Here is a 13,828-nt window from a genome sequence, read left to right as displayed (position 1 = left end):
TTTAAACATAACAAAGCGTCCGAGTTCAATGCACACAAATGCTCGGCTCCCCAGGTGAGTGCATGTGCTCCAGGTCACAGCACTGAAAGTATTTTGTGAGCCAGTGCAAAGGATCTGCGGGCCTGTTTTGCTCTGGTAAATTATGCAATCCTTAGAATCCTCAATTACGTTGCACATATTGCTTTTCACGATGGCCTCACACGTTTTCAAACGCGTGCCTGTGCATTTTCAATATTAATGCCATTGCATGCAGTGCGTATCTTTTACTTTCTACGAAGAGTAAAGGCACCAATGCTTGATTAGTTTAAAAATGATTACCTTCTCACAATAATTTATGTATACCATTGTGTTTTCAGTCACTTTACAGCGTTTATGTCATAAGTAGGTTACTTAATAGAGTATATTGACATAATGATCAGCCAAAGAGAAACAAATTAAGCTCAGACAACCATTTTTACATGTGTTTAAGAAATTTAATACAGTAGTGGGTGCAAGAGGAGCCCAGCTGAGTGGAGGACAGAAGCAGAGGATTGCCATTGCTCGAGCCCTAGCAAGGAACCCGAAGATTCTGCTGCTGGATGAAGCAACATCTGCTTTGGACACTCATAGCGAAGCTGTAGTGCAAGAAGCTCTGGATAAGGTAAGGGAAACTCTTATCACTGACTGTACTCCATGTTTTATGTACCATGCCTGGAGTCTGCAGATGTCACCATTAGGTGCATTCCCACCAGAGACTGCAATGATAAATGAGAGGTCAGAATTGCATGCAAAGTATAATTTGCATACATTGTATACCTCACCAGGGGATAGAAAACAGGCATCTCCTTACTAATAAACCACAAAACATTGGTTGGTTAAGTGTGCCTAATTCTAAAAAAAATATATGAAAAGGCAATGCAATACCAAGAAGCACTATTGGTAAGTTTTTATTTTCATTACTTAATTAGTTTATGATATACCATTCAAAATGTTTCTTGGGGAAGGAACACTTGGAGCAAGTCAAAACCTATAGGTACCTGGGAGTTATATTTAACGATAATGGTAACTTTAACCCCCAAAAACTGGATATCACCAGGAAGGCAAACGCACTAACGGGTGCATTCGGGATAATCAAAAACTCTACAAGTAATTTAACTTATCAACCGCTCCTTAAAGTGATATCGGCGAAACTGTTACCTTCCTTATCTTATGGCAGTGAGGCTCTAAAATGGAAAAGACGCAAAAATTATTAATAATGGTATCACAAAAACTTTCCGCTCCCTTTTTCGTCTACCAAAAAACGCCTCACAAGCCCAAGTAAGGTTGGAATTCGGTTTGAACAACCAATTATATGCACGGAAGGGACATATAATTAAGGTATGGAATAGAGTAAAAAATGATAAGGAGAACTTAATTTCGCAGCTTTTATGGAAAGAAATCGAGGGTAACAAAAAATTATCTGCGTGGAAATACCTGGACAACGCTCTAGATGAACTTGGAGTTAGAGGGATCTGGACCACTACTATAACCCAGGAATCCCTCAAAAAAGTTGTGAATAAAACAACGGATTACCTATCGTTGATAAGCGATAAAAAGTCCCTTATTAAAAGGAAACACGCCTGGTCCATAATAATTGGCTACAAAAAAAAGAGGCCTCAGCAGTATCTGGACACGGCATGGTCGTGGAGAAGCAAAAATATCTTCATTAACGCACAATTTGGAATATGGCCAGGAGAATCACATGCACTACCTTGAAAAAAACTCAAAAATACCATACCGTGTCGGTTGTGGAAAAATTGGTGAGGAAAATATTATATATCTCCTGTGCATCTGTCCAGAACTAAAAAATTAGACTAACCTTGCTAAAAAGGTTATTCAATGAAAGAGCGATAAGAACTTGTAGACAAGCACTGATTCGATGTCTCTGTCCAGATGATCTACCCATTAATTCTGCTTTCGCAAAAACATAACATTGTTTTCTAAAATTACTATATTCATCACTAACTTTTAGACATATGTACTTGCTTTATTTAAACCGTTTTAAAATGTTTTTGTATAAATTTTGAAAGATTTACTGTTATTTACAAACCATATTTAACGAGGTAATGTAACTTAAATGTACAAAATTGAGCTTTCATTCTTTGTAAAGATTTTAATTAATCAATCAATAAATCACTACTACAAGTAGGCTGATATACCATTGCCATTAGCTTCAAAATGCAGTAAAACACTTTTCCAGGTGGCATAAACGCATCTATTACATTCAGTAGAAAGGGAGAAGCGTTGACATGAGAACAGCATCAGGGCATCGGGAAGGATCAAACTGTAGTATGAAGACAACTAGTATAGTCAGTAAGGACGAAGCAGACATTTACATAAGGGAGCAAACACCTGGGATGAAACATTGATTCATACATTGAAGCAACGCCATTCATGGAAGGCAGAACTAGATTAGTGAGACATAATGACAATCGCGTTAATACAATAAATGACAACATGATAGAAGGCATATAGAGTAAATTGAAAAACATTTATACTAATCAAAGCAGCTAGATCAGGGTGTGTATATACATATTTATAGGAAGTAGCTTTACTAAGGGTATTGGCATCAAAACCATGTTTGGAACATACCAAGGGAAAATGGGAATGGTAGATTGAAATACACTAAATTATTGCAGTCCCGAAAAATAGAAGAGTGTTGGTAGAAAATGTTTAAAACACGTTAGCGTTGGGACGTAAGAAAGAAAGGATAAATAGTGAGCTGAGGATGTTGTAGGTTATCAAAGTTGTAGACCTCTTGGTTAGAGGTTCTGGAGTTGGGAGCTAAGTACTATGTAACAGGCCTGAGGAGATGCCCAGCAGGTCTTTAGGCTTCTTGTTAAGAAGGTGTGTGAAAGAAGGACATTCCATATTTTAGGTGCATTATTGCAAATGGAACGCTTTAATGTGCATTTATGTTTAAAATGTGGTGTCTTGATACTCCAAAACATGTGCATCACTAAGGTATTGTTCCTACCTCTGATCTCTAGTTTTAAAGAGAGATAACTGAGTGTGCAGTGACATATGGCCATGTATGCGATTTGTGTATTTTTTTATTGCTTTCGTCGTTGTGATGAGCCTAGCTGCAATGCACAGCTTTATTCTAATCGGTGTTACAGTTTGTTGAAGCAAGTGTATTAGACCTGGCATCTTTGGTGGGGTTTCCCCTGACATACTGGCCTTCCGCAACCAGACACAACGCTTCAGGAAACTCGCTCAGGAGAACCTGGAAGCTAGCTAGGAACAAAATGAAAAGATGGTACGACCAGAATGTCACTCTGGTCAAATTTCAACCTGGGCAGAAGGTGTGGGTGATGGCGCCAGTGGAGCCTTGTGCGCTCCAAGACAAGTGGACTGGGCCATACAAGGTGGTGGAGCGCAAGAGCAATGTAACCTACCTGGTTAAATTGCAGGCTCCGAGGCACCCCTTGAGGGTCCTACATGTTAACCGCCTCAAGCCCCACTTTGAGAGGTCAGATGTGACAATGCTCCTTACTACAGATGCTGGGATGGAAGAGGATAGTGACCTTCTTCCTGACCTCCTGTCAGCCAAGGAGCAAGATGGGTCAGTGGATGGAGTGGTCTTCTCGCCCACCCTGACCCCAGAACAGCAGAGGGACTGTCACCAGGTGTTGGGTCAGTTTGCCTCCCTGTTCTCCCTGACCCAGGAGTCACCAATTGGTGCATCCGTGATGTGGACACTGGAGATAGTTTACCTGTGAAGCAGATATTTTACAGGGTAGCTGACAAGGTCAGGGCCAGCATCAAGGAAGAGGTTTCCAAGATGTTGGCGCAAGGGGTAAGGGAGCCCTCCAGCAGCCAATGGGCTAGCCCAGTGATCTTAGTACCAAAAGCTACTGCGCCCGGTGCCACTCTAGAACTCTTGTTTTGTGTGGACTACCGTGGCTCAATGTGGTCACCAAAACTGATACACAACCCATCTCCAGAGCTGATGAGCTCGTGAATCGGTTGGGTGCTGCCCAGTACCTCAGTACGTTTGACTTAACATCTGGGTACTGGCAGATTGCCTTAACTGTGGGGGCCAAGGAAAGGTCTGCGTTTTCAATGCCAGAGGGGCATTCCAGTTCGTGTCATGCCCTTTGGGTTAAAGAATGCCCCTGCCACGTTCCAGAGCCTGGTCAACCAGGTACTGTCCGGGCTGGAGGAATTCAGCTCTGCTCACCTGGATGATATTTCTGTGTTCAGCTCCACCTGGGAGGAACACTTGCAACACCTCTGCAAAGTATTGAAGGCTCTGCAAAGAGCAGGCCTCACTATCAAGGCCAGCATGTGCCAGATAGGGCAGGGATCTGTGGTGTACTTGGGACACCAGATAAGAAGCGGCCAGGTGGTGCCCCTACAGGCGAAGATTGATACCATACAAATAAACAGGAGGGGGGGAGGTAGAGTTATAGAGCAGGATTCTTACTCCACAGACTTAGTTGTATAAACAAAAGGAATCCTACTGGGGTGTTAGTGAAGTGTTCACCACAGTGGTATGGGAGCACTTAGTGTTTTATAAAATACCCCTCACACACCAAAAGGCCCCTTGGTGTCATGCTTCATTATAGGGGTCTTCGCACCCCTCTAACGGGATGCGGCGTGCTACGACCTACGACTACGCGGGAGCACTTATAATTATGACTATGTGTGGTGCATGTGATGCATGTGATTAGGGATATTATATGTGAGTGGTGGGATTTAGTGAAGGATTAAAAAATATCTGGCTCGTGGGCATGTTAGAAATTTTCTTTTATTCTTAACACCGGGCTGGTACTATTAAAAGAAGTGAAGTGCGAGGTTGGACCTGTCGTGTTAATGGACAGTACCTCTTGTGTGCATCGACATGTTTCGGAGACAGAGCTCTTTCTTCAGGACGGGGGCACAACTTCCCCACCTTACTCACGTTTCACTAGTTTTCTCACAAAATTGTGTTTATGTTAATAATAAAAAGTGAAAGAAATATGTGTATAAAAATAATAAAGGCTACAATTTGCCTACAGCGGTTTATCTCAAGTTCAATGCAAATTGCATTACTTGTCAAGTTTTGCTTGCTTGCTTCATGAGCATTCAGAAACGTCTGGGGGGTGATTGCTATTGTGCAATGAACTCGGGATGAGTTGTCCTCCGTCTTACCCCACACGCTGCTCACGAGCCAGGTATTTTTTAATCCTTCACTAAATCCCACCACTCACATATAATATCCCTAATCACATGCATCACATTCACCACACATAGTCATAATTATAAGTGCTCCCGCGTAGGCGTAGGTCGTAGCATGCCGCATCCCGTTAGAGGGGTGCGAAGACCCCTATGATGAAGCATGACACCAAGGGGCCTTTTGGTGTGTGAGGGGTATTTTATAAAACACTATGTGCTCCCATACCACTGTGGTGAAGATTGGTACCATTCTGGCTTGGGAGGTGCCAAAACCCAGACAGAGGTGAGGGCCTTCCTAGGTATCACCGGGTATTACCAAAGATTTGTCAAGGGATATGGTACAATTGTTGCCCCCTTGACAGAGCTGACTCCAAGGAAGCAGCACAAGAGAGTTAATTGGACTGATGTCTGTCAAACTGCTTTTAATGCCCCGAAAACTGCCATGTGCACAGCACCTGTGCTCAAGGCGCCTGATTTCTCAAGTGAATTTGTGGTGCAGACAGATGATTCAGAGCATGGTGTAGGAGCGGTGCTCTCACAACTGAACAACGAGGGCTTGGACCAACCTGTAGCTTTTATTAGTTGAAGGCTACTTCGCAGGGAACAGAGGTGGAGTGCGATTGAAAGAGAAGCTTTTGCTGTGGTCTGGGCTCCGAAGAAGCTGAGGCCTTACTTGTTTGGGACTCACTTCCGGGTTCAGACCAACCACAGGCCACTCAGATGGTTAATGCAAATGAGGGGTGAGAACCCAAAACTGTTGAGTTTGTCCATCTCCCTACAGGGAATGGACTTTACCGTGGAACACCGCCCTGGTACAGAGCGCGCCAATGCTGATGGTCTGTCCAGGTTTTTCTGCCTTAGTGATGAGAACTCCCAAGAGGGTAGGTAGTTCTCCCCACTTTCAGTTGGAGGGGACACGTGTTAGACCTGGCATCTTTAGCGTCGGTTTTTTTTTTTTTGCCTCTGCCTCCTGTATTTTTGACGCTGTTCTGGATTTCGTTTTTGCTGGTTTAGATGCTTTGGGCACTTTGCCACTGCTGATCAGTGTCAAAGTGCAAGTGCTCCCTGGGTAAAATGTTATTGTGAGTGGGTATCCATGATTGGCATATTTGTTTTACCAGTAGGTCCCTAGTAACGTGCACTGAGTGTGCCAGGGCTGGTGATTCAAATGCTACTAGTGGGCCTGCAGCACTGATTGTGCCACCCACATGAGCAGCCCTAAAATGGTGTCTCAGGCCTGCCACCACAGTGCCTGTGTGCAGTTGCTGACTGCTATGCTGACCTGACCAGTGTCCCCACTGGCCAGGCCTAACCCTACCCTTTCTGTACACATTGGACACACCTATGGAAGGCTTAAGGTACCACCCTTGGCAGGGTGCGGTGTATGTGAAAGATAGAGCATGTACCAGTGTGGGTGACATACTCTGATAGTGAAATACTGCCAATTTCGTTTTTCACTATTGAAAGGCTATCTTGCCCATAGGCTAGAATGGGGAATGCTGTGAATAATGTTTACCGGCATATTTTCCCATAGGAGCAAGATAGAAAATTAAAGTCTGGTATACCTGAACTCAGAATTTAATAACCCATCTTTTAGGAAGGATGTTTTTTTAAATCCTGTGTTTAAAAACAGCACTTTTAGAAAGTGGCTGTTTTCTTGTCTAACCTTTCTGTGTGCCTTGGCCTGTTTCTGAATTGACTGTCTTGTTTGTGAGTGATAGGGGCTGGGGTGGTTCCAGGAGGATGGGTGAGTCAGCACTAGGCTGAATAACTTCATCTGCTTCTTGAGTGGTCAGAGGGGATAGCACCTGGGCCTTAATAGGGCTGTGCCTGCCATCCACAATGCTGGCTCCACCTCCTGCTGGGAAGCTGACGACCCTGCCCCTCTCTCTCAAAGGAAAGAATGAGTAATGTAAACAGAGTGCTCCAGGACTGACCAGAACTGGTTTGGACGAGGCAAAGGCCGCTCTGCCTTCGAAGAGATAAGAGAATATTGGTATAAAAAGGAATACCCAGACCCCAAGAATTTAGATCATCCTGGAATCAAGAAGGAACCTCTGCCAAGGAGAAAAGCTGGAAGACGTAAGAGGAAGGACTGCCCTGCTGTGTGTTTGTAGGCTGATCTGCAGTTGCTATTCTGCCAAGGAGAGGGGAAGGACTTTGTTGTTACTGTGTCCCCTGCTTGAAGAGATCTCCAAGGGGCTGAGGAGAGCTGGCCTCCTGTTCAGAAGTCCCAGGAACAAAAGGACTTCACCCCCAACTTCCCTCCGAACTCTGCTGTGTGAGTTCTGACCTGCCTTGAGTGCTTGATCCATTTGTGGGGCCTCTGGAGGCTGTTACCTGCTGTTTGGGAAGCTGGAAAAGAAGAAGAAAAGAAGATCTACAATTTTGCATGCATCGCTCGCTTGTGGAGCGCATTGGTGACAGTGCGAGAGAATTCCCGTTGCCACAAAGATCATCGCAGCACCTATTGCCGCTGCAAGAATCTACGAATCATTCGCTTGCTGAGCGCATCGCCCCAAAGCGGGAAGATTCCTGTCGCTGCGAATATCGTTGCAGAGCCTGTCGTCACTGTGAGAACCGTTGCACTTCTTGCTTGCGGACCACATCCTGTCGCTGTGAACATCGTCGCAGAGTCAACGCATCGAGGGGCCGCGACAGAAAAAGATCAATGCTGCGCCACGTATCACCGCCACACCGAAGATTGTCGCCATCCCGAAGATTGTCGTATCGTGCCTGTGCGAGATGCTTCCTACTGAAGAACCTGCAAACCAGAATCTATACAAGGTATCGCATTGCTCCCCATACAGATCAGATTTGACGCAACACACCCGCTGCGTGCAGCATCGCTTCCCCAGGGCCTCAGGACTGACCCATCGCTTGTTTTCTGATGCTGCAGCTGACGCTTGGAACTTTTGTTGCATCTACAGGTACTTTGGGTTACGCAACTGTGGATTATTTTGGTGCAAACCTTTGAACTCTTTTTAAAGACTTTTTTTGGAACAGTGTATGTTGGATTTTTGTTGTTTTAGTCTTGTGTAGTTTAGATAAAGATACTTTATTTTTCTAAACTGGTGTGGAGTCCATTTGAGGTGTTTCCACTGTGTTACTGTGAGTGTTGGTACAAATACTTTACACAGTGCCTTTGATAAGCCTGTCTGCCGATGCCAAGATACCAAGGGGGTGAGCAGGGGTTATCCAAAGAGTTTATCCCCCTTACTAGAAGCAAGGGTCCCTACTTGGACATTGGTACCTACCTCTGCCAACTAGAGACCCCCAGATCTAACAAAGTGCATAGTATTTTTAATGAACTTCAGAATATCCCAGACATGAAGGTTGTGATTGAGCAGTTTGTCAAGTGTAAAGCATAGGGTCTGGGTTGAGTTGAAGATTTTAGTGAATATGCTTTGGCTTATATTTTGTTTTGTTTAGAGAGAAACGTCTGTGATTTCTTTAGAGAAAGGAGAAGAAATACAATCTTCCACAGGGTTATCTTGAGTTTCATTAGTGATCCTTAACCATATTTCATTGAAGGAAGAAGCTAGTGTCAATTGGCCTCTTGGTCAGTATTGGAACTGGCCATTTTTTGCAGGGTTATCCCCAAACTTTTAGCTTCTTCCTTCCTTATTTTTCCTGACCTGTGGCTGTTGGCAATAGGACTCTGCGCGCTTTACCACTGCTGATCAGTCCTAAAGTGCATATGCTCTCTGTGTAAATTGTGATTGTAATTGGTTATCCATGATTGGCATATTTGTATCCCCCAGAAGTCTCTAGTAAAGTGCACTGAGTGTGCCAGGGCTGGTGATACAAATGCTACTAGTGTGCTTGCAGCACTGATTGTGCCACCCACATGAGTAGCCCTAAAATGGTGTCTCAGGCCTGGCACCGCAGTGCCTGAATGCAGTCTGTGAACTGCCATGTCCTCCTGGTCAGTGTCCCCACTGACCAGGCCTAACCCTTCCCTTTCTGTGCACATTGGTCACCCCTATGGAAGGCCCAAGGTACCCCCTTGGGCAGGGTGCAGTGTATGTGAAAGATATAGCATGTACTGGGGAATGCTGGCAACAGTGGCTACCAGCATATCTTCCCATAGGAGCAAGATAGGACATAAATGTCTGGTATCCCTGAACTCAGAATTTAATGACACATCTTTTAGGAAAGGTGGTTTTTAAATCCTGTGTTTGAGAACAGCACTTTTAGAAAGTAGCTGTTCTCTTGTCTGACCTTTCTGTGTGCCTTGGCTGGTTTGTGACTTGACTGTCTGGTTTGAGAGTGACAGGGGTTGGGGAGCCCCCAGGAGGCGGGCTGAGTCAGCCCTAGGCTGAATGACTCCATCTGCATCTTGAGTGGTGGGAGGAGATAGCACCGGGGCCTGAATAGGACTGTGCCTGCCTCCCACAGTGCTGGCTCCACCCCCTGTGGTGCATCTGATATCACTGCCCTGCACTGTGAAAGGAGAGAAGGAATCATGTCAACAAAGACCTCCTCGGCTATGCTCTCCCTCCACAATGCTGGATCCACCTCCTACTGGGCGGCTGACGACCCTGCCCCTCTCTCTGAAAGGAAAGAAGAAGCCAGGAAAACAAAGTGCTCAAGGAAGTACAGGACCCCTGACAACAGAAAATTAGATCATCCTGGAAAAAAGAAGGAACCTCTGCCAAGGAGAAAGCGGAAACTGAAGAAAGAAGACTGTCCTGCTGTTGCTCTGCTGGACTGATCTGCTGTTGCTTTGCTGCCAAGGAGAGGGGAAGGGCTTTGCTTTGTGCTGTGTTCCCTTGCTTGAAGGAATCTCCAAGGGCTTGAGAAGAGCTGGCTCCCTGTTATGACGTCCCAGGAACAAAAGGACTTCACCCCCAGCTTTCCTGAACTCTATTGAGAGAGTACTGTCTTTACTGGAGTGCGTGGCCCATGTGTGGTGCCTCTGGAAGTTGTACCTGTTTTGGGAAGCTGGAAACCAAGCTTTTAAAGACTTTCTGCAAGTTTTGTCGCATCGCTCGCTTGCGGAGCTTATCCCCGACAGTGCGAGGAAATTCCTGCCGCTACGAAGGTCGAGATCGTCGCAGCACCTGTTGCCGCTGCCAGAGCCGTCGCATCCTTCGTTTGCGGGACGTACCAGACCGGCGCGGGAAGATTACCATCGCTGCGAGTGTCGTCGCAGAGCCTGTCGTCGCTGGGTGAGATCGCTGCACCGCATCACGTCGCTGCGAGTGTCGTCACAGAAGCCATCACATCGAGGAGCTGCAAGAGAGAGATCACCGCTGGTCCGTGCATCGTCGCCCCGGAGATCGTCGCTACTCCAAAGATCATCGCATCATGGCTTTGCAAGAGAAAAATTCCTACGGAACCTATGCACCGGAATCCATACAAGTCCGCCTTCCTCCCCATACAGACCGGATTCGTCGCAACACGCCCGCTGCTGCAGCGGGGTTGTCGCATCGCCTCCCCAGGGTCTCAGGAGCAACACATTGCTTGTTTTCCTCCGCACCAGCTTCTGCTTTGGAACTTTGTTGCTTTTAAACGGTACTGTTGGCAAAACGGGATGCAACTGTGAACTTTTCACGCAACTATGGATAATTTTATCGCTAACCTTAAGAACCTTAAGAACTCTTTTGCAACCATATTCTTGAACTGTGTATACTGGAAATTTGTCGTTTTGGTCTTGTGTAGTTTAGATTAAATACCTTTATTTTTCTAAACTGTTGTCGAGTCAGTTTGTGTTGTTTTCACTGTGCTAATATGAGTGTTGGTACAAATACTTTACACATTGCCTTTGATAAGCCTTGACTGCTCATGCCAAGCTACCATGGGGGTGAGCTGGGGTTATCTCAGAGGGTTTCCTCTTTACTCTGACTAGAAGCAAGGGTCCCTATTTGGACAGTGGTACCTACCTCTGCCAACTAGAGACCCTCAGTTTCTAACATTGTTGGTCAGCGGTGGGATTTGAACTTGTATTTGTACTAGACCCACAGTGATTGGTATACATCACTAGTGAGTGCAGACCGCTACGCCACCACATACTACGGTTGAGTTTTTTATTTTTTGTTCTATATTTGATCGTAGCCCAGAAAGAATCCAAGCATTATGTCTCTAAATGGTAAACCAGAAAGTGATGTTGTAGAACTGGAGTTCGATATTGAAATGTTAAGTGATTACAAAGTAGGTCAACTCAGGCAGTTCTGCAGGAACTTTGGATGCCCTATGAAGTGCCGCTCCAAGAAGGAGGAGCTACAGGAGGCCTTAAGGGCCTGGTGGGAGACCAAAGAGGCTGGGGAGACAGATGGTGCAGAAGTGGATGAGGATGCACAAAGGGATGGTTTCAGGCCACAGGATCTGCCTGTGTTCAGAGCAGCCTCAAGGGCTGACAGCAACCATTCAGTTGAAAGTTTTTCCCCAGAGGAGTTGGAGGAAAACCAAAGGGCTAGAGATCACAAATTAGAAATGTTGAGGCTACAAATGAAGCAATTGGAAATGGAAAAAGAGAATCAAGGAGCTGAGAGAGAAAGGGTGGCGGAGGAGAGCAAAGATGCCCGTGCCCTGGATGAATTGAATTTGACCTTGGCCCATGAATTAAGAATGAGGAGCTTGAGTTAGAGCTCAAGAGGCATGAGGCCATGAGGGTCTCAGCTGAAGAAGAAACATGGGTAGCTCAAGAGGTGAGCTTTGCTGAGTTGGAGTTGGAGTCCAGCTCAGATGATGGCAGCAAGATTATAGTTTCCAGTGCTGAGAGATAGGTACAAACACCCAGAGATGTGGCGCCTGACTTGAGGGAGGGGATCGACATACACCAGGGAGTTCAGGTTTATGATGAAGTTCCAGTGGAGTGCAGTGTCCCTGAAGTAGATTGGGGGACTGGCATAGGGGACCTTATTCCTAGTGGTGGGAGGGACACTCTACTGACTCTAGATGAGAGGTATAGGGAGAGGGGTTCCCCCATGGTAGAAACCTTGGTGTGTGTGTGTGAAGACCAGCCAGAAGAGTGTGGGTTGTGACAGGGACAGTCAGATACTGTCTTGCCAGTCTCAGGAGAGTGGTGTGAGGTACTTGTGTGAGGCACTGGAGGGTGAGGCAAAGGGTAGCTTGGTTAACAACTGTGGGAGGATGTGTGATTCATTTTTTGGAGAGCATATTTTAAGTCCCTGTTTTCCAGAGCTATGCCAACACCCGGTGGAGTGTGAGTTCTCTGATCCCAGAGAGCTTGCATTGGAGGTAGACCTCTTGGTGAATTCCAGAGAGTCTGAGGAGGCATGGGGGAGTGATCCCAAAAGGAGTGGCTTAGATATCTACCAGACCTGTGAGGTGGAAGAGGCTCAGTGTAGCCCAGTTAGGTCCCAGTGTAGTGGGAGGGGTGTAGGGGCTCATGTCCGGTCTCAGTGGAGGAGGAGTGAGTGTGGGACTGTGTGTCTCATTGTGCCCGAAATCCCGTCTCAGGGCCTGGAGGGTTCCTTATGGGAACACCAAGTTGAATGTGCTAGTAGGCCATTTGAGGAGGATCTCCTGGTGTCAGGAGAACCTGGAGCCTCTGTAAACAGGGCTCCTGTGGTTCTGGTGTCTAGCTGTGCCACTCCATTTGGGAGGGTACAGAAATCCAGACTGATGGGTGAGAGGCGGAAGGAGTCCCCAGTGGGAGAACCAGTGGGTCAGGCGCCAGCCAGAAGGGCTGAGTCCCCGGTGAGTAACCATGGTGACCTCACATCTGCCCTGGGGGATCTTCCCGCGCTGTCGGATGGACAGGGGTCGGGAGATCTGCGCCAGGCAGACTGTCCCAAGACACATGAGTCATGTGTCACCCTCAAGGGGGTACTGTGGGAGTCCCCAGAAGTCCTGGAGTACCAGGCAAGTGCACAACCGCAGGTATTGGTCCCTGGGTTGGGAGACCAGGTTCAGGATCTGCCTGACCTGGAAGGAAGGACATCTGTAACCCGTGTCCTGACCACTATGGTTCCCAGGGGTACCCCTCCAGTAGGGAGGGTGCAGTGCTCTGGAACGGGGTGCAGAGGGAGGGAGTCCTCGCCTCTGACCCTGGTGCAACCTGAGGGGTTAAACCCTGGGTTGGGAGACCAGTTGCTGGAGGGAGGTCCTGAACTGATAGGAGAGTTGTGTTCGTGGTTGTCCTGGTGGACAGGGTTGCCCCTGGAAGGGGGGCATAAGTCTCACCCTGGGGGTAGACTGGGCCACACCATTGTATTGGCCAGGTGGGTACTGTCTACCAGTGTGGGCACATCGGTGAGTAAAGTCCTGATGCTCCAGGCAGTGTTCCACCGCAGGGGTTGGTCCCTGGCTGGAGAAGCCAGGTTCAGGTGTTGTCTGACCTGGAGGCTTTGGAGCCTAGGTCTGAGGGTCAGGTCCGGGGTGTCCCCCCTGATCTGGAATACCAGTTGCAGGATAGAACCCCTGAACTGGTGGGTGAATGGTGCAGGACACCTGCCACAGGTGCCCTGACTATTCTAGAAGGGGCTACTGCTCCAGGTAGGAGGGTACAGAGCCCCAAGGAAGAGGAGGACCGGGTGTGGGGAAGCCCACCCCAGCCTCCTGTCCAGCCGCCGGATACAGGACTGGTGGGTCAGGGCCAGAGTGTCAGACCTGACCTGACAAAAGAGGGAGTGGACAAAGGGTGCCCAGCGCCTGGGCTACTGCCCCCTGCCCTCCGATG

The 13,828-nt window shown here is 47.2% G+C and overlaps 1 protein-coding gene across 3 annotated transcripts in view; it reads left to right on the top strand.

Annotated features, from left to right (window-relative positions):
• Positions 1 to 13,828, top strand: part of LOC144784709 (ATP-dependent translocase ABCB1-like) — a 916,046-nt gene that overhangs the window by 412,125 nt on the left and 490,093 nt on the right. For all 3 annotated transcript variants that reach the window (XM_078663661.1, XM_078663660.1, XM_078663662.1), the window contains one exon: positions 470 to 640. In XM_078663661.1, coding sequence (XP_078519787.1) covers positions 470 to 640 — 171 coding nt within the window. The remainder of the gene's footprint in view (positions 1 to 469; positions 641 to 13,828) is intronic.

This window comes from Lissotriton helveticus, chromosome 10, assembly GCF_964261635.1.
Source record: "Lissotriton helveticus chromosome 10, aLisHel1.1, whole genome shotgun sequence".
Classification (NCBI taxonomy): Eukaryota; Metazoa; Chordata; class Amphibia; order Caudata; family Salamandridae; genus Lissotriton; species Lissotriton helveticus.
Note: the sequence above shows the minus strand (reverse complement) of the source record. Positions and strands in the feature narration are given on the sequence as shown.